This window comes from Pyrenophora tritici-repentis, chromosome 1 (genome assembly GCF_003171515.1).
Source record: "Pyrenophora tritici-repentis strain M4 chromosome 1, whole genome shotgun sequence".
Taxonomy (NCBI): Eukaryota; Fungi; Ascomycota; class Dothideomycetes; order Pleosporales; family Pleosporaceae; genus Pyrenophora; species Pyrenophora tritici-repentis.
Genome location: NC_089390.1, coordinates 7,302,482 through 7,328,098, shown reverse-complemented (window position 1 = coordinate 7,328,098; position 25,617 = coordinate 7,302,482). Strand labels below are relative to the sequence as shown.

Here is a 25,617-nt window from a genome sequence, read left to right as displayed (position 1 = left end):
ATGTAGATGCAGTTTTGATAATAGAGTGTTGGAGGCTCACAGCGGAACACATCCGCTGTCCCGGATACTAGCGTCCCTCCGCATTTTAGGAAGGTGCCTCGGCCCATCAGCCGTCGCAAACCGAACATGTAGTTTGCCTTCAATATGCCATCAATGACTACTTCACCCGCCTTGTTGTCCAATTTTTCTCACAATTTGCTTTATACTGAATCACATACACATACACAATGGTGTCACTAGCCCCCCGCCTCCTCACACGCAGCATCCGCCAAACACGCGTCCGCCCAAGGACGGTCCTCACAGCCGCCCAGCGCTACGCATCAACAAAGCACCCCACAAACTTCACGCCACCCACCCAATCCGACCTCGACGAACTGCGTGATTCAGTCCGCGAATTTGCCCGGCGCGAGATACCCGAAGAAATCGCCGCACGCACCGATAAGCAGAATGAGTTCCCCAACGACATGTGGCAGAAGTTTGGCGAGGCCGGTTTCCTCGGCATAACCGCCGACGAGGAGTTTGGTGGCCTAGCAATGGGATATCAGGCGCATTGCGTAGTCATGGAAGAGTTGTCACGGGCGAGTGGAAGCATAGGACTGAGTTATGCGGCGCATAGCCAGTTGTGTGTGAACCAACTCATGTTGAACGGGAATGCCGCGCAAAAGGCAAAGTATCTGCCTGGATTGATTAGTGGGAAGAAGATTGGCGGATTGGCTATGAGTGAGCATAGTGCTGGGAGCGATGTTGTCAGTATGAAGACGACAGCCAAGGAGGTTGATGGTGGCTATTTGCTCAACGGGACTAAGATGTGGATTACAAACGTAAGTCTCCATTCTCTGTACCTGACAGTTGAACCAAGGCAGATGCTGATCAAAGAATAGGGCCCAGATGCCCACACTATAGTCGTGTACGCCAAAACAGAGCCTACAGCCGCCAGCAAAGGCATCACCGCCTTCATCGTCGACACCGCGACCACCGGCTTTAGCGTCGCCTCCAAACTAGACAAACTCGGCATGCGTGGCTCCAACACAGGCGAGCTTGTCTTTGAAAATGTCTTTGTACCCCGTGAAAACATCCTAGGCGAGGTCAACCGAGGCGTGCGCGTACTAATGGAAGGCCTGGATCTCGAGCGCCTCGTCCTCTCTGCCGGGCCCCTTGGTCTCATGCAAGCCTCCCTCGATAACGTGCTACCGTATACACATCAGCGCAAGCAGTTTGGCACTCCCATCGCACACAATCAGCTAGTGCAGGGCAAGTTGGCAGATATGTACACCAAATTCCGCGCCTCCCAGGCCTTCACGTATAGCGTGGCGCGAGCTGTAGATGAGTCTCACGCAAGTCCAGATATAAAGACACAGGATTGCGCGGGCGCGATACTGTATGCGGCCGAGAGGGCGAGCGAGGTGGCGGCTGATGCGGTGCAGTTGATGGGTGGAATGGGGTATATGAATGAGGTGCCCGTAGGTCGGATACTGAGGGATGCCAAACTCTACGAAATTGGCGCGGGTACGAGTGAGGTTCGGAGAATGGTCATTGGACGTGCGTTTAACAGGGAGTGGAAGCAAGATGTGTGAGTAGTCCTGGACGTTGTACAAAAGCTAAGAAGGTTCAAAGATATATCCTTTGTTGATTTCCGTTCTTAAGGGAGCAACCTAGTAAGGGAGTAACAGGTAGATCTTTTGCGCCCCAACATCTTATCCCGAGATCACCTTCCTTCCCCTGCCTTCCCAAACCGCACAATTAGACGAGCTTACGAAAGGCGGTGGACGTAAGCCGGAAGCTGACAGAAAGACATGAGCCTACAAAAGCGGATACAGTACCACAACATTGTACGAGCTTTACTATGCTGACTTGCGGCCCTTATTCTCCGGTTCGACTGTCATAGCTCGCATGTACAATGACATGGCACGAGCTCCATCAAGCATTCCAATGTAACTAAACCTGCAGAATTCGCCCCTTCTTCCTCCTGTCCTACTCTGACTAAGAAGTTTAGAATATGATTTCTCTATTATTGAGCACTGGGTTGACATGCATGCCAAGGTAAGAAAGGGGTATCCTGTATCCTGTCTTGCAAAAGTCAGAAACACAACGACCTTGTTGATACTACATGATCATCGCATTATGATAATAACAATGATTCCAACTTTCAACGTACTCGTTACAATTACATGAAATTTCGAGCCTTCCAAGGCGCGCCATTGGCTCATCATGTTGCGTCCCGTGGTACTGTTCTACCAGGACCATGGTACACCAGATACGCTCACGTAAACAAGATTGTTACCTTTGTTTGATACTACTCTTCCCCTCGGCGCGGCTATTAGTTACCCACCATCCCCCAAACGAACATCAACGATCCAGCACCATGAAGCTCTCCATCGTCTATCCTGGCCTTGTACTAGCTACCACTGCTTCTGCTTCTACCAAGAAATGCGCCTGGGGACGATACATCTTGTGCGAATACGGCCAGAATCTTGTCTACGAGAAAGGAAGACCCGCACTCAACTCTTGCATAGGCAGGGAAAACCATTTCGGATATTCCACCTTTGATTGCCCGACTACCTTCAACGGCTCGCCCTTGTTCTATGTGACGTGTCTTTCCCGGCTTGTGGGCGACAGTTATTTCGGGTGCGGCTAGTAAGTTCTTGTTTTTAGGAAATTGAGATGATTTGCGTTTTTCTAACCGGGTTTCTGTAGTGATGTATCGAACATTGGTGAGTGATTAGGGAGGAATGAGGGTTTGGGTTTGAGAAAGTGGGATGGAGTGAAGAAAACGAGGAGGAGGATGAGAATGCATATGTTCTATTTTACTTTGGATGAGCATGCCGTTGTTTCTTGGTATTAGGAACTTCCGCTTTCTTGTTCTTGTTTGATGTCTTTTAATAACAAATAAATATAGTCGCGACACTGGCACCATGGTACAATCGACCTGAGGCACCCCCAAAATCACCTCATCCAAAAGTCTTCAAATGATTACATCGACGCAGAAAATTTACGATAGAGGAGAACAACAAGCCTGCAAATCACAGATGGTGACAAACATCGTCAAGATGATCAAGGAATCTCAATAGCGATATTATACTCCTTGATCTGAACTGTCTAAATATACATTTGTTGTGAATGTAAAGTTTCCTTATGCCTTGCTCTAACATAGAAACTTCATCGACACTTACAAAAGCCTCGAACCATCATACCGCTCCCCATCTGCTTCCACCGCATACGCAGGCCTGTCCTCTTCCTTGAGGGACTTTGGATCGATATAACGACACGTAAGAGCAAACCGTAAACTACCCTCATGCTCAACAGCATGTTCGTAATACTGTTGCACCTCGGCACCATGCATCATCACAATGTCGCCATGACCTAACTGCATAGTGAGCACTTCCTTTGCTTGGCCCCTAATGTTAAGTTCCAGTTCCTTTGGTATCTGCTTCCTCCTCGAGTTGTATGGCTTGGTGTCTACCAGCTCCTTCAAAGCGTCGAGTTCGGGTTGTAGGGCGAGACGGTCCTCGTACTTTTGGCAACCGGGGATGGGGGGAGCATCGTCGTAGAGGCCTGTGTTAGAGGATATACCGTGGTATTGTCGGGCCTTCATGCGGATGCGCATTGTGCCAGGCGCACCAAGACTAAGGGTGGCAATGGTTGGACCAAGACCGTATTCGCCGTCATCGTGGTAGTTGATTTTTTGGCCTTGAAAGTAGCCCAGGGCGAGGACTTCGTTGAATTCTTGTCTTTTACAGTCTTCGGCTACTTCTTGCATGCTCTTTCCGGTTTTCTGGGAGAAAAGGAGTTTGGCGGCCCAGTTTAAGCGGCTGCGCGTGCTAGTGATCGCACGGGCGGCACCGTCGAAGGACCGAGACGCGGTCGTTGCGATGAATTTATAAGGCATGCCGTAGTTTACCAAGAATTGGCGGCAGTAGTTGGGCCCTTTCAGCTGACCACTGGGCATGGAACGACGCTCTAGTCCGATGTCTGTCAGTTGGAGTTCTTCGAACATGGCGTCTGGGCCACCGTCTTCCTCTAATACGGTCTTGTTGGCAATCATGTGAGTTACGAAGCCATCGATTCCCGGAAGCTTAAACCGGTTGATGCGATAACCATGACTGAGAAATACATTGAGATCGATCAGAGGCGAGTATGTGTCTCTGGAATGTGTATCTAGGTCGGTCACGGGCCAGAATGGGTCCCGAAGAGAAAGGGCAGGGATGAGTGTGTGTGGCGGGGACCGAACGAAGTCGCAAGTAGTGTTGGGACACGTCCAACAAGTCCAATTGATGCGTGGGATACAGCTTCCGCATTTAGGACAAACTATCCCAGACCAGAATGCGACAGATGTGTTGTCACCCGGCCGAGCGTGCGGTGATAGCTCGGCAGTGTTAGACACGAGCGGGTAGTCGCGATCGTCGTTGACCCAGGGCGTCTTCTGTTTGAGAAACCGAGGGTCGTAGATGAGAGACGCTTCATTCGGCTCTTGCAAGGAGGTGCTGTTCCCAGGGCCAGGTGTCGCGGTGATAAGTTTCCAAAATGATGCGCAAGTCGAGCGTAGACACATCCATCCGTTCAGATATACTTGCGGGGATATCACGCCACATGAGCCACATTGTCTCTCAACTGGGGGTGGTAGTGAGCCAAGTGTGGCAACATCTGGGCCGTCCTTTGCTCGCCACCAAGAATCTTTCTTCGTGTTGAGCTTCTCGAACCGATATCGCACCATCTCGTTCCCGCCACTCTTCTCAGACCAGATGTGTGTGGGCTTGAAGTGGTCAAGTACACAATACTGGTGTGGTGGCTTTGATGGAATGTGTGGATTGTCGACTCCGGTAATGATAACCACCGGGTTGCGACTGAGCATGCAATTCCTCAAACCTGCAGCGACCGAATCTTCTTTCTGGTCTCTACCAGCTTTCATCTCACCAGAGTCCTTGTCTTTCACTCGACCCCCACCTGCTCGTGAGAGGATGACATCGCTATCGATATAGTCACGATCATGCGCAAGTTTGTCGAACATGAAGCCGCGTACAAACCCTCCTGTGGCGTAACTGGAACTCTGGTAGCTACGAAAGTAGTGCAATGTTTCACAAAGCTCTTGTCGCCCTTCTGCCCACACTTCTGGTTTTCCAATGGGTTCCGGCTTGTTTTGCCCTACATTACGTTGGCCAAGAAGCTGCTCAGCTATAGCGCGGAGATGCTGCAGGTCATCATCTACCCGAAACGAGGCATGGCGCGATGAGCATTCCATATCCTCACATTCAGTCGTAGCATCTGAACGTGCATATGCTGTTGCAAGTGGCGTCGAAGGCGAAACTTGGGTCGGCTCTATTTGATATGAACCCTGAGGGGGTGTGTGTTGTTCCCTGAGTTCTAGATTAGACTTCAAATCTAAATTCTCGTGCGCGACTTGTATATTTGGGTAGGGCTCCGAACCGGGGGTCAGGTACGCATGTTGCACTGGCGATGTCTGGTTATCTGTATGTGCTTGTTGCGGGGTCTGGCGTAGAGGATCCTCGGGTGTCTGAGCCGTTGAGGGGTGTGATGGAAGTGTTTGGAACTTGGTGGCTTCGGTTTGCGAGGTGTTTGGTATGAAATTCTGACTAGATGCTGGTAGCGGTGCTGGCACATTTTGAGCGCATTCACTTGACCTGTCCAGTGGAAGAGTCTGCTTATCAGCAGCCGTGATCATCTAAAAAGTTGGTCAGTGTTATTTCTAAGAAATCTCTGAGCTACTGACCGCGCTTAAGAGCAAAGAAGGTGGTAGCGGTGACAGATCGCTCTCTTCACTTTCATGCTCTGGTTCCTGATTGGGCACAATGGCTGGTGAGAAGCTGCCTAGCAGGACTTTGGGACTTTGTATTTTAGAGTTTTTCTTGAGTCCTTTTGAGATTTGCGAACCGCGTTTCGTAGTCGTTGCCGGCTTCCTCGAAGAGCGTTTTGCTGTCGTCTTCGGTGTTGTTGTTGTCCGTTTCCTAGGAGAGGGCTGAGGGGTCACATCGGAGTACTTCTCGGGAGGTTTCCGTTCACGCTTCGGGCGTCCTGAGGAAAGAGAGCCAAAGTTGCCTGGAACATCTAACATTCCGGTCTGCTCCAATTCTTGCAATAATTTGGGTTGCTTAGTGACTGGGGCATCTTCCAGTGCAGCTGCGTCGTCATGACCGCGCTTTGAGAGCGCCATTTTGGTGAGCTGAGAACTTTGCTGATCTCCAGATAATAGTTTTGGAGTAAATGAATGCGATAAGAGTGAGCGAGGTCTACTATATATGAAGTGTAGAAAAGGTGGGGCCAGCAATGCGCAGAGACTGCACTGGGGTAAAATAGGAAACGAGCAAAGATAGGTCGACAATAGACAGTGGAAAGGTAAACTCAGTGGCCAGTGCTCTCTCTAGTGTTCAAGACTAATGAACATCTGTCATTTGTTTGAGGTGAGTGAGAGAGAAGAGGGTCGCCACACAAGACGCGGTTGGCACCTGCCCCGCCATACCGTAAGAGGGAATCGTGCCATGGCAAGCGCGCAGGGACCTCGATAATGATGAAATGCCAGTGTTCAACTGTTTAGCAATCTTTCCATCTCAGCTTCTGAGCGTGGTTGAGATGGCGAGTTACCTGTCTTTGTCTGGAGGGGGGTCATGTGGAGTTGAACCGTACCATTAGACACAAGCAAACAGCAATTCAATGTCATGGAAAACCTCTGGGTCAACTATCTTATCTATACCGCAATCACCGACTTGGGCGAAAGCAAAGAGGTCTATGTCTAGGGCGATGCATGTCGGCCCTACCAGTAGTGCGGATCATGAGTTTAGGCTAGCCGATTAAGGAGTGACCGCGGCTCCACACCTGCAACAGCTTCCCCACACTTGGAGCTTGTCCGCAATGCCGGCTATGGGTCTGCTAAGATGTTTGACCCCGTCGCAATCGGCGCGTCTCAATATGCTCACGTCAGTGCGAGCATCAGACGCAGCGTTAAATCCCGGCTGAGCCGCATCGTCGCCATGCCCCCTACACTCTCCTCTGGAGCTCCATAGACGGCATCCTTCTACATCTCCGCAGGGCAGCCCATATCCAACGTACCGCTAGCAAGCTGTCAGCATGCCCTTCTATCCTCCTTCATGGGTGCCGAAGCTTCCGTTCGACCCACCAGACTCGATTCCCATCAGCGAGTTCATCTTAAACGACATCTATGGCCGCCACCCACTCGGATACTCGCACAATCCATTCACGTGTGGTTTGACTGGCAAGACGTACACGGCCTTGGAGGTTCAGGAGCGTGTTGACTACCTCGCACGTGGTCTAGCAAAGGAGCTCGGCTTTGATCCAAACAAGGGGTCTGAATGGGACAAGGTTATTGCTGTCTTCTCTGTGAACACTGTGGGTATATCAGCGCAAGGCTTGAATCGGTACTGATGGCTGCCAGATTGACACGGTTCCGCTAGCATGGGCTACCACTCGTTTGGGTGGTATCCATACACCCGCCAACGCCGGATACAGCGCCTCTGAACTCGAATACCAGTTGAAGACCTCTGGTGCCAAGGCCCTCTTCACCTGTGTGACTTTGCTCGAAACAGCTCGCATTGCGGCCAAGAATACCGGCATACCGGAAAACCGTATATACATACTTGAGGTGCCTGAGAAGTTTGCTGGAAGAGGTACCCCAGAAGGGCTCAAAACGGTTGACCACTTGATTCGCGAGGGCGGCAAGCTCGATCGCCTGCCGCCATTGGACTGGGAACCCGGACATGGCGCCAAGAGGACAGCATATCTCTGCTATTCGAGCGGTACCTCTGGCCTACCCGTAAGTAGCTTTTCGCTGATACAGGAAGCCGTCATGCTGACCTCCTATTCAGAAAGGAGTCATGATATCGCACCAGAACGTCATCGCCAATACATGTAAGTTGCCCAAGATGTCATCTCCAAACCAGACTAATCGTGAATAGTGCAAAACTTCACCCATGAAAAAGTATACCGTGATACCATCATCAAAGACGTGCGCAATCAATCAGACTATATTGAGAAAGCCCTCGGTCTGATGCCGATGGCTCACATCGCTGGCTTGGTTGTCGTCGGTCACCTCAACGTCTATCGTGGCGACGGCACTATCGTCATGCCCAAATACGACTTTGAAACAATGCTTCAGATGATACAGGATTACGAGATCAATTCAATGGTATTAGTATGTACAATGGCTGAATGATTGCTTGCACCAGCTAACTATCAAGGCTCCCCCAATTTTCATTCAGATGATCAACAGCAAACCTATACTTGACAAATACAATCTCAGCTCCGTGTGGAACGTCTTATCAGGCTCAGCGCCCCTAGGGGTTAAAATTATGACGGAGCTGCAGAAGATATTCCCATCATGGAAGCTCCGACAGGTATATGGCCTTACTGAGATAAGTCCCTGTGCTTGTTCGACTGCTCCCGATGATATTTGGTTTGGTTCAGTTGGTTCTCTGATTCCAAGCACTGAATGTAGACTTGTGACGCCTGAGGGTGAAGAGATCACTGGCTACGATCAACCCGGCGAGCTACTGATCAAGTCGCCTTCTGTCGTGCTAGGCTATCACAACAATGAAAAGGCCAATGCAGAGACGTTCCAAGATGGATGGCTACGCACGGGAGACGAAGCACTTTTCAGAAAGGCGCCTTCGGGTCATGAGCACCTCTTCATTGTCGATCGCATAAAGGAACTCATCAAGGTACAGGTAGGTACTCGAGTTTCCTCTCAGGGAAACAAACGCTAATTATTAAACAGGGCTATCAAGTCGCACCGGCAGAGCTCGAGGCTCATCTCCTGTCCCACCCCATGGTCAAGGACTGTGCCGTGATCCAGGTCCCCAATGAGAAAACCGGGGAGGTACCCAAGGCCTTTGTCGTCAAGGCCTCGTCTGTTGGGCTCGAGGACAACGATCGCCTTGTTGCTCGAGATATCACAAAGTATGTTGAACAGCACAAGGCGCGATACAAGTGGCTAGGCGGTGGTGTTGAGTTTGTCGACGAGATACCCAAGTCGCCATCGGGCAAGATTCTTCGACGATTGCTGAGAGACTGTGAGAAGGAGAAGAGACGCCAAGCCGGGAGCAAGCTGTAGTAGCGCCATTCAGTTGGTCTGCGTTAGATGTACTCTTGTCACGTACACGCTACACCACAATTAGCTAGCGTCTACAGCGTTCACACACATAAAAGTCACCCGTTGCCCTCTGCTCTGCTTCTTTCCTAACACTTCTGTATCTCATGCTTCCTACTTTAAAACACAATTCGTTGCTCGGCATGTCTGACGACGGCTTTCCTCTTCCAATTTAAAAAACTATTACAGGCTTAGCATGTCTGCCGCTGGTCTTTCTCTTCTAAATGGCAGCTACTCCGTCTTATGTGGTTATCCTGAATTACAACAATAACGCCGGCATGTTGTTCCTGTTTATAAAAATAGGGTTAGTGCTTCTTATGCGGTCGTCCTAAATTACAACAACGACACTGGCATGTTGTTCCTGGCTACTAAAATTCGACTCGTACTCCTCATGGAGCGAGTGATTGACCCTCTTTTACCAAAATCTTCCTATTTTCAAGATTGAATTACCATTTATCTATGGTCTGGCCTGGATTTCTCTAAAAAACATACTTTTTATGTGACAGTGTGTCTCTTTTTCTTCTTTTTCTAAAACTAAAGAACTTCATGGGAGATTATATGTTGGTGTCTGCTTTGAAAATTGTACAAGATGCAGCGAATGTTCTGCGTTTGTGGTGGTGGTGGTGGTCGCTACTTCAATCATATTGAGTTTTTGTCGGCATACACACGGTGTGTCGCCTAATAAGGCCCAATGTACCGCCTCGATCCTACTTCGGCCCAACTCGGACCCAACGCTATGTATACCTTCGTAGCCCCCACATTCGTAGAATCATCATACACCAGAATACCAATACACAAGATTACCTTAGCTACTGTTATTCACCGTACGATCGTACAAGGCCTTCCAACACTGATCAGTGATTGCACGGCAGTCACAGACAGTTAGGTTAAGAAGAGATAGATTCTTTACCCCGCGCGTTCCCTAGATTGCCTATATCAGCAAGGCGGAGTTATCTATGCTAAGCTCACTGTTAGCTATATCAGGCGTCGTTCGTGGCTAGCGACCGACCGTTACAGCCGTATCAGAAGCGTTCCAAGACGCCGTCTATACACGCGCCAACCGACCGGTTGAGATTTGACCCGTGTACAACCCACGACCACCGACGCATCTCTAGCGAACGCAGCTAGCGCAACAAGCGTCAACAAGAACACAATAGCAGGAGAGAGAACATCATCGGAAAGAGCACCGGTAGCCAGGACACCGGCAGTAGGAATGGCGAGCAGTAGTAGAAGAGTGGTACCCACACTAGAGGCGCTACTAGGGACCACAAACATAAAACCAAGAGAATGGCATCACATCGATCCAGAGATTTGGGAGGACAACGTTGAAGCTCCAGACGATGAGGTAGGGATTACTACAGCAACAACGTACATTGCGCGTGCGATTGCGGACTATACAGATCGACCAACAGCAGATGAAGAACTCTTTTGGGAGTTCCGTCAGGACTTTGAAGGATGGACAGAGGCAATGTTCCTACGTGCCCAGCCAATATACACAAAGGAACTAAAGCGGATCCTCCGCTTTAAGGGAGTGTATACTGGCCGTATTAATATGGCACCTAGTGAGTCTCTAGCTAGGTTATTACGCATGGAGGAGTACCTAGAATGGCCTCAGGACGTATTCCAGTCGGCTGTGTTTGACACACGATCAGCTGCGCACATGTTGCAAGAGCGGGCACTACGGCAACAACGCAGTGAAGGATCAGTACAGTCCACAGACAGGAGATTATCAAGCCAGGCCCAGAGCCGAACCCAAACGCCTGTAAGGACAAGAGGCCGAGACGTAGACAGTCGGCAAACCCGCGATCAAGACCAGACCCACGCCCGTGTGCAAGGACGACAGGAGACCGTTGAGGAAGAACAACAGATTCAGGACCAGCTAGCAAAAACGATTGAGAAAGCCCAAAACCAACCAATCCGAAGCCAGCCTGTAGAGACAACTGAATCCGCACCGCAGCCAGCCTATCAGCGCGTCCAAAGTCAGCAACCTCCCCTCACCTACAACAACTTCGACCGATTCCGCGAGTATACACCAGCATACCCGCAACGTCCGAAGGGACTGAGCGTTCCCCCAATTGTGCCCTCTGGTGAAACAGACCCGTACAAGGCAGTTCCACCAATCGAGTTTGGCAATGAGAAACTGGATCCTAAGACGATCAATGTCTTCGTGAAAATGTGGGACCGAGACAAAAAGTATACGGGAAAGCCGTACGACCTCCTAGACGATAAATTGAAGATCTTCTACAGCATCTGTTATCACGCAGACATCGAGCCAGGGCAGTTCCATGCAGTCTTTCCACGGATTCTCGACGGCCGCGCAGAGGAGTATTACCTCCACTTCGTCGATCAGCGGATGGATACGTTCTTGACTGCCTACACAAAGCTCAAGAACCACTTCGACACAGACGTCAACCACGGCCATTACTACGCGGACTGGACGACGACATCGTTTGTCAAAGTCCGCAGGGAGAACCCCGAAAAGAACCTCCACGAGGTCCTTGACATCATGCTGGACAAGCTCCAATTGTGTCAAAGAGCACTTGGACAGCAGTACATGGGAGAATACGCGCTCCGAACGACTGTAATCACAGCATGCCGAGGCGTGAAGGAGCTCGAGATGGCACTCTACAAGCCGTCTCTAGAATGCGAGGTTCTGTTTGGAGATCTGCGATCGTCAATCGAAAACTCACTCGCCATGACCGTCTCCGTCAACTTCACTGAGGCGGATACGGATAGCCAGTACTACTTGGATCGTCGGTACAACAACAACAGCTCTGGAAGATTGCGAGGGAATTACAACCCTCGCGGTGGACGCAGCGGATTCACCCGCGGACGCGGTGGGCTTCAGCACCGCTCTGGAGTCAACACACAAATCGACAAGAAATGTTACGTCTGCGGCAAGACAGGCTGTTGGTCCACAAACCACACGCTTGAAGAAAGAAAACGCTCAAAAGCGCAGTACATCACACACTGCGCGATTACGGGAGAGCAAATGGAGTTTAGCACATTTCTCGTCGCGTACGAGGGGGAAGAAGTCGACCAGTTCTTCCTAGAGGAGCAAGACGAAGATGATGAGGACCAAAGATTGGCAGTTAAGTACCTCACAGATCAGGCCTTTTTGCACCACGTGACTGGAGAAGACGTCTACAGGTGCAAGGAGCCTATTACGCCCGCAACGCAGTTCCTTATCGAGGATCGATACTCGCGAATCACGTACCAAGGCATTCTTCCTGACACTGGTGCCTCAAATGTATCGACAGCCGGAAAGGAGCAGTTCTGGGCGCTCCAAACTGAGGACCCCACCGTAACTCTAGATACGTCTACTGCTGGAAACGCATCTGTGCAATTTGGCAAAGGAAGCGTCACTACTTCGATTGGAACCGCACATGTATCGACACAGATTGGAAAGATCAAATTTGAGGTCTTGAACGCACCCACCCCGTTTCTCCTCTGTCTGAAAGACATGGACCGGCTCCACGTGTACTTCAACAATACTACGGACCAGCTGGTACAAGGAAAAGCTACCTTTCCAGTGATTCGCAAATGGGGACACCCGTGGTTCCACCTAAGCAAGGCAGAGCGCGCGCGCGTATTCCTTACGGAGACTGAGCTCCGACGCTTACACCGGAGGTTCGGGCATCCAGCCGTCGAACGGCTGATACGATTGCTCAAACGCGCAGGACACGAGGACGTGGATGAACGGCTGCTCCGAGAGATCCAAACGTTCTGCCATCACTGCCAAGCGCATGATCCAGCGCCGCGCCGATTCAAGTTTAGGCTGAAAGATGATCGGGAATTCAACTTCGAGATCCTCGTAGATGTGATGTATCTGAGTGGGAAACCAGTGCTTCACGTGATCGATTCGGCTACAACATTCAACGGCGCGCGATTTCTACCGTCTATGAGCGCGAAAGACACCTGGGAAGCACTCCGCCTGCTCTGGATTGATACATACCAAGGGCCGCCAGATATCGTCACCCACGACGCCGGCACCAACTTCGCGTCAGTCGAATTCAGATCAGAGGCGAAGATCATGGGAATCACATGTAAACAAGTGCCAACCGAGGCCCATTGGTCTATCGGCAAGGTAGAAAGATACCACGCACCGCTCAGACGCGCGTACGAGATCCTGAGGACAGAGCTTGACACTGGCACCAGCGACGCCGCAGTGTTGCAGATGGCAGTCAAGGCCGTCAACGACACCGCAGGCCCAGACGGGCTCGTACCCACGCTGCTCGTCTTCGGTGCATACCCCCGGATATCCATGGATTCACCACCATCTCCCTCGATAACCCATCGCGCGGAGGCAATCCAGAAAGCGATGAGGGCGCTGCGGAAGGCCTCAGCGGAACATGCGGTGAGCAACGCACTTGGTACCAGGAATGGGCCTACTACAGACGGGGTACTGTCACTGCCTCTTCAGAGTGAGGTGATGGTATGGCGCGAGAAGAATGGATGGCAAGGGCCGTATAGAGTCATCGATATGAAGGACCACGATGTTACTGTAGACATGATCAACGGCCCAACGACGTTCCGATCCACTGTCGTAAAACCGTACTATCGCGATCTGACTACAGCGATAGACGGCGCAGATCAAGGCACAGGTGGATCTCCGACCACAGACGAAGCGATTGCTGATGAACCGCCACTACCGGTACCACCGGCGGAAGCCAACCAAGCGGCTCAGCCGCGCAAGCGGGGCCGCCCACCTGGATCAAAGAACAAGCCCAAGGTGCAGTACCTGTCGAAGAAGGAGGAGGACGATTACGCCCTGGCCGTCAAGCTACGCAATGACGGCGTGATTAACGTCCCGGGCGCTCCATTCGAAGCATCCGATCAGAAGGAGATCGACGACCTCGTCGGCCGTGGAGTATTCAGTTTTGAGCTGTTTGATCCAACTCTACACGGCGGGTATCGTATCTTCAAATCGCGCATGGTCCGCGAAGTCAAAGGCAAGACCATGGTCCCGTACGAGAAATCACGCCTCGTTGTTCAAGGTTACAATGACGAGGGCAAACACGAGATCCTGACGCAGTCGCCAACCATCCAACGAGCCAGCCAGCGCCTGATTCTAGCCCTAGCGCCTGCATTACTCGATGAGGGCATGGTTGTGGAACTACGAGATATCACGCAAGCGTACCCACAGGCACAAACAGAGCTATTCCGCACGGTTTTAGCGCACCTCCCAAAGGAGCTTATAACAAAGTATCCCAAGGGAACAATTATTCGCGTAATCAAGCCACTCTATGGAATCGCGGAAGCAGGAGTCCACTGGTTTGCTACGTACCAAGGACACCACTGCAAGGAGCTCGACATGGCTACATCAACGTATGACCCGTGCCTCCTGATCACGAACGGGAGACGGGAAGCGTTTGGAATAGTGGGCCTGCAGACAGACGATACTCTCGCGATTGGGACGCCTGCATTCTCTGGTGCAGAAGACGCTGCGCTCCAGAAAGCCAATTTTCGAGCTAAGCCCAAGGAGAGACTGTCCAAAGAAGTATCACTCGAGTTCAACGGATGTACTCTAACGTTGCGCGGAGACACGATTCTACTTACGCAGAAGGGACAAGGTGCCAAGATCGAAATCATTGATCCGAAGGCAGCAAACCGAGCACAGAAGTACATGGAGCAGCGCGCGCGTGGCGCGTACATTGCGTCGATATGCCAACCTGAAGCATCGTTCGATCTTTCCGCGGCTGCGCAAATACAACAACCTAAGGACACAGAATACGTGAAGCTTAACCGCCGGCTGCAGTGGCAATCTGAGAGCATACAACGAGGCCTGCGATACGTCCCTCTCGACCTCGCTACAGCAAAGCTGGTAGTGTTCACAGACGGATCCTTCGCGAACAACCAAGACCTTAGCTCACAGCTAGGGTACCTACTTATCCTTGCGAATGAGTCGAGTCGACAAGACAGCACGTTTGATATTCGTGGTAACGTAATCCATTGGAGTTCGACCAAATGCAAACGCGTTACCCGGAGCGTTCTTGCCTCAGAAACGTACGGCATGGTTAGCGGTGTCGACATCGCTATCGCTATCCTAACAACCCTCAAGATAATTACAGGACGCCTAGGTCTACCACCGATCCCACTTATTGTGTGTACGGATTCATACTCCTTGTATGAATGCCTCGTCAAACTCGGAACAACTGCTGAGAAGCGACTGATGATCGACATCATGGCGCTTCGGCAGTCATACGAGCGTCGCGAGATCACTGAGATCCGCTGGATCAACGGAGAGGACAACCCCGCGGACGCATTCACGAAAGCAACACCAAATCGCGCGTTAGAACGTTTCATCGAAAGCAACAAGCTGTCAATCCGAGTAGAGGGATCTGTGCAGCGACCTACGGAGTAGGCACATATGCCTATTTGGAATCCCTCTCATTGTGCCCTTTTTAGAAGACCCGTTTTTCCTTACATCAGTCGTTACAATAAGAAAAGATTGCCAGTGTCGGCATACACACGGTGTGTCGCCTAATAAGGCCCAATGTACCGCCTCGATCCTACTTCGGCCCAACTCGGACCCAACGCTATGTATACCTTCGTAGCCCCCACATTCGTAGAATCATCATACACCAGAATACCAATACACAAGATTACCTTAGCTACTGTTATTCACCGTACGATCGTACAAGGCCTTCCAACACAGATAGAGAACGAAACATTTATTACTCTGTTTGAACAAATTGTTCAGAAAAGATCCAGACTATACTCTTATATTGCGGTCTCTGCTCTTCTGTAAAAGCCGACTTGAAAAAAAATCATGTCTTCTCTTCTGCGCTGTCTAGACTTAAGTCAATTCTACGCTTCCAACATGACATGAGGGGGTCGCTCCTTCTCTCCTTTTTGGAGCCTGTACCCACACCCTCAGTTCCATATTTTCATCAAAAGCAGCATACTAGGTACTATGTATGTCCTTGTCGTTGTGCATTTCCCAAAATATTGAAATAACGTCAACGACAATACATTTGTGGCTTTCTCCATACTCTTCCTCAACGAAATTACAGAAACGAAATTGTGAATGTTTCATGGCTCATTTCTTAGCGTTACAAAAAGATTGTACGTACCAAATCCCCATGTCATCTCCCTGTTCCCTTGTCTTTCCAACCTCTGGTTTCTAAAAGTCTTTCAACAGCGCATAGATGTGCGACTGCTCTTTTTCCTTTTCCCCGTAAAATGGATTGAATGATTGCCATGCAAGGTGTATGACCTTTCTCCTGCGTTCCAAAAAAATTACCGGGTCATTACGATGCTCTTGCCCTACCTTGATCATTTCAATCATTTTTGTGTTTCTCTTAAAACTATCCGATACAATTCTCGTGTGCATTCCTCTCTTGGCTCTCTCTGATCCTCTATATCTACGCAGAGAGGCCCCACGAGACTGTGCTATCGTTGGGATAAAAACATTGGAATACCATGTCGATGTTTTCCCAGCTCTTGTGCCGTCATGATGACGTATACATTTAATTGAACACATGGCCATGGACTGAGTGGTCTTTTCGGCTATCAATGAATACCTTCTCCTGCTCTTTGCTCTCAACATTCTTTAATTTACACTTTCGCCGATTTTTTTGCTATTGCCAAAAGGACACTGGCTACCATTGGATGGGGTTTCCCAAATAAAGCAACCTAAGGAACCATGGGCTGGGCTTCCGTTTGCGTGGTGTCCACCATATAAATTCTCTATCATCTCCAAGGTTGTCAGTAATCAATATCTCATCAATATTGTTGTTTGATTTGTTTGATTCGGAGCCAACCAACTAACCAACAGTTAGCCACTGTATTTCTGTCAATCAATCAACCAATCTTGAGAACAAAATGTTGATAGGATTGGTGTTGTTTGATAGTAAGCGAGGGAGGGGGATACCTAGGTGAGGCCTCTGGGATAGCTGCTCAACGACGAATTCTTAGTGTTGGATCTTGCTTACTAAGCCTACTCGCGTGTAAGTTATATGACCTAGGTTCCATCCCATCTCTCACTCACTCCAGGCTAGTACGTACGAGGCTTAGCGCCCACAACGCTAGCTGGCAGAGACATAGATCTCAATTCCTGTAGCACAATACACAACACGATTCACACATGTTCTATTCCTAGTGCTACTGACATCAGGCTTATAACATTTAACAACACCTTACTTTCTCGCGGCTCCGGCTTACTTTTAGCCTTATCCATGCCCTCTATACCAGCAAAACGCAAGCCCGAGGCTGCCGAAGAAGCTGATACTCCCTTCAAGCGAGCACAACGTACGCGCAAACCTACGCTCAAAGCGCTGTTGGGTGACGGCAGCCAGCCAACCCAGCCGATAGAGCTGCCAGAAAGTACGCCGGATCCGCCTACAGAGCCGCCTACACAAGTTATCGAGCCGCCCACACGGGCTATTGAACCGCCATGTAAGCCTGTACAACAACCCGAGGAGCGCCCTCGGCGGGCATCACCACTGCCTATTTTGGCTGCCTCACAAGCCTCTCGGCTCACTGATGAGCCAGCCTGGGAGTCGCAGTTAATGTTTGATAAGCCAGAGGACTCTATTGTACAGCCTTTAGCTTTCTCTAGCGCTGCCACTGAGGCTTCGGTGGAGGAGGATAGCGCTGTGAGCGTCGATTTTCGCGACTTTGAGGGCGTCGATTGGTCGCGATTAAAGGGGTTTGTCGCGCCGCTGAGCACTCCACGAGGCAAGGCAAGCTGGATTTTTCAACACGGCTGGCGTGTCTGGAAGGAGGGTACTCACCACCCAGATGAGTTGTACTTTGTGTGCAAGTACTGTCATATTCATAAGCTACCTAATGGTGTACACCGAGTAACGAAGTCAACCACTGCCGCCAACGGGCACCTCCAGCTTGATAAACCTGGTCATCGGCTCAGCAAAGATGGTCCAATCCTAAGCAAACCTCTCCGCAAACATGGACAACAATCACTTCGTCAGGCAGCTCTAAGCGGTGTCAAATTTAGTCTAGAGGCGTACAAGACTATAGGAAACTTCGACGTACAAGAATTTCGGCAGGCAGCTGCGCTCTGGCTGGTCGACAACAACAGACCACTCCGCGAGTTTGAGACGCCGGCTTTTCGCAAGATGATCAGGCTTGCTAATCCTGAGGCAGAGGCGGCGTTATGGAGGTCTCATAACAGCGTGTCAGCGTTCGTGATGAGGTTGTACAGTTGGCTACGGCCTCAGGTGGTGCGCGCGTTGGCTGAAGCCGAGAGCAAGGTACATATAAGCTTCGATGGGTGGACGACAAAAGGCGGCAAACGTGGCTTCTTTTCTGTAGTTGCTCACTACGCCAACAGTAAGGGCGCGATAGTTGACCTACCCATCGCGCTGCCGCAGCTGGTGGGTGCCCACACTGGTGAGGCGATAGCTGACGCTGTAACCAAAATCCTGCAATCCTTCAGCATTAATCGCAGCAAACTCGGCTACTTTGTGCTCGATAACGCTTACAATAACGACACCGCTGTTAACAAACTCGCCGCGATGTACCACTTTTCTGCCTCCGATCGCCGCCTCCGCTGCGCTTGCCACATACTTAACCTTGTTGGCCAAACGATTATGTTCGGGAGGGATGCTGACGCGTATAACAACGCCCTGGAGAACACAAAGATGGAGGATTTTTACATGAAGGAGTGGCGGAAAGAAGGACCGCTTGGCGTGTATCTTGATATTATCAACTACATCAACACGCCGAAGCAGTGGAGTATTTTTGAAGATTGCCAACGCGAGGCAGTTAACAGCATGCCCACAGGCGCCAGCGGCGGCACTCGCGAGCCAATTAAGCCGTGTGTTACACGTTGGAACAGCTATTACGACTGCTTTAAGCGCGGAGTTCAGCTCCAACAAGCTATCAACGCATACGCCACGTACCACATTCGCGAGACTGAACAGGCTGACGAACAGGCAGCTATTAGAGGAAACAAGCTGCCTGATGTGCCGCGGTGGATGAGGTCAGACGGCCTTACGGCGGCTGACTGGGCGGTGATTACTGAGTACATGGCGATACTGCAGCCGCTCAAGTTTGCTACAGATCGCCTCCAAGGCCGCGGCAAGTGTGGCCGTTTTGGCGCACTCTACGAGGTCATCCCAGTATTTGAGAGTGTGATAACTGAGCTGGATGCACGCCTTCGGCCATACGAATCGGTCAACCACGAGCCATCTGAGGCGCCCGAAGATCACATCCCGATCAACCTGCGAGCCGCGAGGCGAAAAGCGAGCAATTACTTTACTAAGATCCTCCAAAGTCCCATTTACTACGCAGCTACGGCACTACATCCACGATATAAAACATACTCTAAGCGCTTCTGGCGCGACAAACCTACACAATTGAGCACCGCGCACGCGAAGTTTCTGCGGGTTTGGGCTGCCTACAAGCCTGCCGCTGCTGCCACAACACCAACCCCTGCGCCAAAACCTACCATGAGCAGCTTTGACGACGCTATCGACGCTATACTAGATGAGGACGGCGAGCATACATTGGAGGTGGAGGATGAGTACGATAGCTGGTTAAAAGAGCCTATGTGGACGTCTGATCAACACAAGGAGGGTCCAACAGCTGTACAGTACTGGTTATCGTTGAAGCCGAAGTATCCACATCTTTCACGATTGGCGATCGACGTGTTGACTATACCCGCCTCCAGCTCTGATTGTGAGCGCGTTTTTGCGGGAACTGGCGATATAATTGAGCCACAAAGGCGGAAAATTGGCGCGCAGTTACTGGCTGCTTTGGTGTGCTTGCAACGGTGGACTCGTGCAGGTTTTACAACACCAAGCACGACAACAGCAGCAAAGCATACTGATGAGGAGCTCACGGAAGAGTTTGCGATAGGAACGTGGGAAGAGCCGCCTGCAGAATTGTCATAGAAACGTCCCTTCAGAACCTTAAGTCTATCAATATTCAATCAATCAACCAACCAAAAATTGGCTCTTCAGTCTCATCAACTCAAACAAACAAACTGTAGCCCTAAGAAATGAGCCAGTCAATCAACATCTACGCCTCAAATGTTGGTTGTTTTGTTTGTTGACTTCTCTGATCATCTCCTCCTCTCCCCTATTACTTCTATCATTCTTTTCTCGAAATCCTAGGGCAAATGGTACGTGTCTTAAGGTCAAACCGCTTCCGATCATGACACCACTTTTGCACAAAACGCTTACTCTAAAACTCTGAATGCTGTGTAATCTACACTATAGTAGGTACCAAACAACTCAATTGCTTAAAAGATTCCAGACACAATTTCCATGAGAACAGGGAAAAGCAGAAAATTAAGATTACCAAAATGACGAGCTGCATACATTATGTCGTGGCTTCCTGCGGATATTCAATATCGTAATTCTCGTCATACATTCCAAAACGAAAGAAAATGAACAATTACATGAAGCAAGGCTGCAGAGTAGTTCGAAAATGCCCATAATCTCCTCTCATGCTTACCGGGTTTTACGCTATCTATGTATTCTTCTTCTCCCAAAAAAACGCAGAGACCAGTGTGATAGAGAGATCCTCAGACATGCCTAGCAATATATGAACCCTCTGTCCTCCTCTTTCCTTTCTTCACCTTCCTGACTCTCTCCATCAAACTTTCTAAAATGTTATCTTTCAAAATGCTCAGGTCGCCGGATGATGTGTCTCTGTTTTCCGAAAAGCTCAACAAGGTTACAGCCAAGGCGTTTCGTTTCCCAAAACTCACCGACATACTTTCTATAGCTCGGATCTGCCGTGGATTTTACATAAATGCCCTCTTTTCCATCCTTCCTTCTCTTCTACCTTCTAGACCTTACCCAGCTTCCAAAATATCATACTCCAAAATTGTTCGGTTTTCCGGAAATATGCATGCATCCCTGCTCCATCAATGAGCCTATGAGGAAGCTGATGTGTTTCTTAAAATGCTGGAGTGTTGCGATTATGGCTCGGAGCTGCGCTAGGGGATGTGTATTTAAACCACACCCCGTCTCCTTCCCTCCTTTGCTCCTCCTTACTCCAATCTGCAAAAAGCCCTCTTTCCAAAAACCTCCATCTGCTGTCGATGTATTTACTTCCTCCTCCGTCTCTTCCCTTACTCAAAACCACCGCAGTTACACTTCATGATCTTCCCCTGGTCCTTTGTAGGACCTAAAACTTGTAAAGCCTAAAAATTCATGGCATGTTTGCACTCACGACAATGAAGAAACGCCAAAGTTGATATATAAACCAAAATAAGAGCTTTTCCCTGTTCTCTGTTGCCTTATACGAGGAAAGAAGGCAGCGAAGGTATCATAGTTCTTCCCTCCCTTTGCCAACCTGGTATAAACAGTGCAGCAGCGTAACAGGAAGTCGGCTATCTCACTTCTCGAATACAAAAAACCAACAGTTTAACCGCCGGTTTCGATAAAGTCTTCCTCCTCTTCTTTCCCGCTCTACACCCCAAAAAGAGGACAGAGCGATCCGATAGCTTTCCCTCTCTTTCCTTCCCTTTTCTAAAACCCCAATCATATCCTCAATACTGTGTTTCTTACCACCCAAAACTGTGGGAACACTAAAAAGATTCTATGCTCAAAATACATGAAAGCTTCCTTCTTTCCTCCCTACCTTTCATTTTTTAAAAAAAAATACTACTCTCGTCGCGTATGGCCTTTTCGTCCTTTTCCAACCTTTTTCTAAACTCACAAACGATAAGTTTGATGCTGGCTATCTCGCCGCCGGGAATTGATAAAGACTGGAAACTGTCGGCCATAGGGCTTATCCCTTGGCTCCTCTTTGGGCAACCAGACAGCCACCCATTTACCCGCTAGTATCCTTACGGCCTAGCTCCTTCTCTCCTCCCACTGTGTATATAGACCTCTTCCCGATAGCTCTAATACGACATGATGATTCTCCCCAACCTTGACGCTTGACAGAAACAACCTTGGGCAAAGCAAACGAAAGCTCCCGCTCTCTTCTACCTACATATTTCTGGAAAAAAAGCGATTGTCTGATATTCTAATGTATGATTCTCACCCCTCTGCGCTTTATAAGACCACTGAATCAAAAATATCCTTCTCGCAGCGTTCAAATGTCCAATCCCTCATTTCCCACTCCCAAAATTTCGGAATTTCAAAATTCTACCAGCAGCTCGCGATGTCCTGCTTCCCTCTATGCCTATGCATTCAAAAACAGTGTACAAAAGGACAATGACCACTCTTTCTTTCCGCTGGTGTTGTATAAAAGCCCACGCACGATAGTAAAAAAAATACCACTGCAGCCTCCTCATGACAAACTTTTGAAAACAGATTTCTACACTGTCTATGAGTGTTCTGCTATCTTCCTCTTCTTGTAAGTTGTACTAAGATTAACTGCGAACACGTAGATGTTTCTTCGTTCCCCTCCTCCGTTTCACGTACGCCCAGAAACTATCTATAAAAGCCACACCAACACGACTATCAGTACCTTCCCTCCATCCCTCTCTTCTCTTTCTTCTTTCCATTTATAATAAAAAATGAATACGACGACATCAATCACTGAAACTGCCCCAGCAACGAGGTATGCTTTTCCTCATGTTCCTGTTCTTTTCTATCTTCCTGTGCGGCTGTACTAAAACTACAATCCTAATGCTCATGTCTTTCCCCCGCTTCTGCTGTGTTGCAGCTAAATAAAAACTGGTTGAGCAGATATTTGATGTGTTCTCTTTCCTTCCTTCCTTCCTTCCTTCCTTCTTTCCTCATTCTTTACCTTTACCTCATCTTCTTCTCACGTACTATTTCTAAAATAACAGCCTTGAGAACTATGGGACAGTTTTTTTTTCACCTTAGCTAAAACATGATTATCCCGTCCGCATGAGAGAAGCTTGAAGAAACCAGAAATATACACAACGAAAAGCGACGATGTGGAAGCCTTTGGGCAATAAAAACACTGTAGACAGCACCCTATGTGTTTCTCTGGCTCGATCATTGCATGTAGAAATACTGACTGGAAGTTGCAATGAAGAAGACGGAGTTTAGCTCCCATATACCGCATTTCAGTGGGAGAAAAGGATTAAAAATCTTCATGCAAAACGTTGATGTTAATTGTTTCCTTGCACCAAAAAACCCCCAAAAACATCAAACACGATGACGTTCATGTGATAATAATAAGTGAATACATATATGGGTCAACATACGACTCAAGCCCCCCAAAACCAAGCCGAGGGCCACGTCAACCACCTAATCCATCTCCACCGCCACCTCCCCTTGGCCCAGAACCTCTTCCATAACTGTCACAATAACTCGCCCTCCTCCTCCAACCCCCCGCCCTCTCCTTCGCCCTCCTCATCCCAATCCAAATCTCCCTCCGCTTCATCCGCCCGTCTCTGCACCTCCTTCAATCCACTCATCTCCTCCACCCACCCCCTCTCGTCAAGCGCTCTTTGCACAAACGCCCAAGGATCCTTTTCATACGCCTCTAGCACACGTTCACTGCACGCAGAGCAGCAGTCGTATGGTTTGCCTTCGACCTGCAGATTGGAGAAGGTGGAGAGGTAGCCGCGGATAGTGTGAGGGATGATGCCTAGAGGGTGTTGGAAAGGAGGGGGGAGGGCGGGGTGGGATGAGGTTGGTTTGGTGGTTTGGGAAGGGGGTGCAGCGCGGGCTTTGTGTGGATGTTGAAGTATAGAGATTAGAAGTTCGACTAAGAGGCTGGAGGCGAGGGGTGCCACGCCAGGGCGGGTGACGGTGCATTGTTGGTCGAGAGTCGCGTTACTTAGGGACTGATTTGGAGTTAGTATGGGGGTTTCAGAGAGAAGAATGTGATGACATACGTCTGCGGGCGCAACGACGTCGTTGCAAAAGTAACATCCTAGCTCTGCTTCACCTTCTTGTGTGGCTTTCAGACCATGCCGCATGACAACGTACGTGTCAAAGCCCAGGGCGGCGTTGAGGACGATTTTGCCGTGAGCTTTGCCCATGACAGTTGGTAGCCATCTGCTCTCTCGCGTGTCCATGAGGAGGAAGATGGCGTCGTGCTCACTAATGAGCTGCTGGAGTTTTTCAAACTCGAGCTTCGTCTTTGCTGGGTCCGTCATTGGGTGGCCTAGCATGGGGACTTCCATGACATGGCCAGTTGCATCTACACCTGGGTAGATCTCCTCGAGTGCTTCGGCTGCGCGTTCCGCCTTCTTCGCTCCACCCTGTATGCAGTCTTTGAAGTTGAATAGCGGTTGTCGCACTGGGTTTGAGAAACTGACAGTCGCGTTGTCGATGAAGGTGATTTTCCTCACGCCCCATCCCATGAGCGTTCGCGAGACATATGTGCCCAGGGTACCCGCTCCAAGCAGCAAGCATTTACAGTTTTTGATAACATCCAGGTCAATGGTAGGAGCAATGCGCCACTTGATCAGCTTAAGATTCAGGTCCACAGCCTGATCCGCCAGTTTTCTCTCGTCCATGTACTCTGACAGGTCAACGTTGCGAGACGTGAGCTTTCCCGCCTCTGTCCTCTCCCAGCCCGTCACCTTTGGTAGCTTCGGCGCCTGTGACCGGTCTGACCGTTCCGACACAGGCGACATGGGCGCGGATTCGGGCGCAGGATCGGAGTGGAGTTGCAGGATCAAGGAGTTCGGCTGGTCGCGTCGCGTATGCGTATCGCGATAGCACATGATCTGAGCATCGTTCAGATGCCATCGATGTCGCATGAGTATGAGCAGGTTGCGAAGCGGCCACCCCGGGTTCGTCTCGTACGTGGAGGGGTCCGCGAAGCAAATAAAGCGATCCTGACTATCGACCTTTTCGAAGAAGCCCTTCTCATATGCCTCCAGCCTTCCAATAGTCCACGTGTAGCCAAACTCTTCCAGCGGCGATACTGGCGTCTTTGGTCGCTCCTCCGCGTCGCCGCCGCCTCGTATGCGCTTTGCCAGAAAGAAGCCTCTTTGGCGCACATCGGAGCTGTATCGCCACGTCTGCACCGCGTCTACGAGATACGTAGTCTCCCTAGCCTGTAGCCTTGTCGCCTCTCCCACTTGTTTCCATGGTGGGTCTGACTGTATGGCAGGAAAGCCAAAGTGGTATGTGAACTTGTACTTTTTGAGGTTGGCAAAGATGATGGCGGTAAACGACGAGAGGAGCGAGGGGCATTCGTATATGGAGCCGTCGTGAATCGCATCCCATATCTGACTACATTAGCAGACTATAAGTTTAACAGACACATCTGAGTCTACCGTCTGGGCGCATCGATCGAGAATCGCAGCGCGATCGAGGTTCTTGTAGTCTTCTATGGTATTACAGTTTTTAATAATGCCTTCGGCGCGGCAGAAATTAGGGGGTGTCCTGGTTACTGTCAATCATAACTCCTACTCCAGGTGCGCATATCATACTCGTCCGATGTGAGGGCGTTTGGATGTATCTGGACGCGCATGGAGCGCGACGAGTGCTCGCTAGGGCGCACCTCGTATAAGCCGAGGACCTTGCGCGCCGAGTCGTCGAGCTTATCATGGTTAATCTTGATATGCGCGAGGGCGGCGTAGAATTGCACGTCGACGTCACTCAGCCAGGGCGCAAACTTGAGCGTCGCCATGTTGTGTAGTTGTT

General features: G+C 50.0%; 6 protein-coding genes across 6 annotated transcripts; 4 read left to right on the top strand and 2 right to left on the bottom strand.

Moving 5' to 3' along the window:
- Positions 1–227: 227 nt before the first annotated feature.
- On the top strand, positions 228–1,574 carry PtrM4_028380 (CaiA, Acyl-CoA dehydrogenase; the record flags this gene model as incomplete). The annotated part of the gene is made up of 2 exons (XM_001932540.2): positions 228–821; positions 882–1,574. The coding sequence occupies 2 exons, from the start codon at positions 228–230 to the stop codon at positions 1,572–1,574; spliced, it is 1,287 nt and encodes a 428-aa protein (XP_001932575.1).
- Positions 1,575–2,362: 788 nt separating this feature from the next.
- Positions 2,363–2,719, top strand: PtrM4_028370 (uncharacterized protein; the record flags this gene model as incomplete). Its single annotated transcript, XM_001932539.1, has 2 exons — positions 2,363–2,634; positions 2,695–2,719. The coding sequence occupies 2 exons, from the start codon at positions 2,363–2,365 to the stop codon at positions 2,717–2,719; spliced, it is 297 nt and encodes a 98-aa protein (XP_001932574.1).
- A 447-nt stretch (positions 2,720–3,166) lies between these two features.
- On the bottom strand, positions 3,167–6,166 carry PtrM4_028360 (2OG-FeII-Oxy-2 domain containing protein; the record flags this gene model as incomplete). The annotated part of the gene is made up of 2 exons (XM_001932538.1): positions 3,167–5,677; positions 5,726–6,166. The coding sequence occupies 2 exons, from the start codon at positions 6,164–6,166 to the stop codon at positions 3,167–3,169; spliced, it is 2,952 nt and encodes a 983-aa protein (XP_001932573.1).
- A 911-nt stretch (positions 6,167–7,077) lies between these two features.
- PtrM4_028350 (CaiC, Acyl-CoA synthetase (AMP-forming)-AMP-acid ligase II) lies at positions 7,078–15,476 on the top strand (the record flags this gene model as incomplete). Its single annotated transcript, XM_066103808.1, has 7 exons — positions 7,078–7,356; positions 7,403–7,780; positions 7,833–7,875; positions 7,923–8,158; positions 8,205–8,690; positions 8,741–9,035; positions 10,228–15,476. 7 exons carry the CDS (start codon positions 7,078–7,080, stop codon positions 15,474–15,476), a joined length of 6,966 nt encoding a protein of 2,321 aa, XP_065966010.1.
- Positions 15,477–17,292: 1,816 nt separating this feature from the next.
- On the top strand, positions 17,293–19,971 carry PtrM4_028340 (Dimer-Tnp-hAT multi-domain protein; the record flags this gene model as incomplete). The annotated part of the gene is made up of 1 exon (XM_066103807.1): positions 17,293–19,971. The coding sequence occupies one exon, from the start codon at positions 17,293–17,295 to the stop codon at positions 19,969–19,971; it is 2,679 nt and encodes an 892-aa protein (XP_065966009.1).
- Positions 19,972–23,790: 3,819 nt separating this feature from the next.
- Positions 23,791–25,603, bottom strand: PtrM4_028330 (uncharacterized protein; the record flags this gene model as incomplete). The annotated part of the gene is made up of 4 exons (XM_066103806.1): positions 23,791–23,793; positions 23,853–25,199; positions 25,248–25,356; positions 25,404–25,603. 4 exons carry the CDS (start codon positions 25,601–25,603, stop codon positions 23,791–23,793), a joined length of 1,659 nt encoding a protein of 552 aa, XP_065966008.1.
- Between the last annotated feature and the right edge of the window lie 14 nt (positions 25,604–25,617).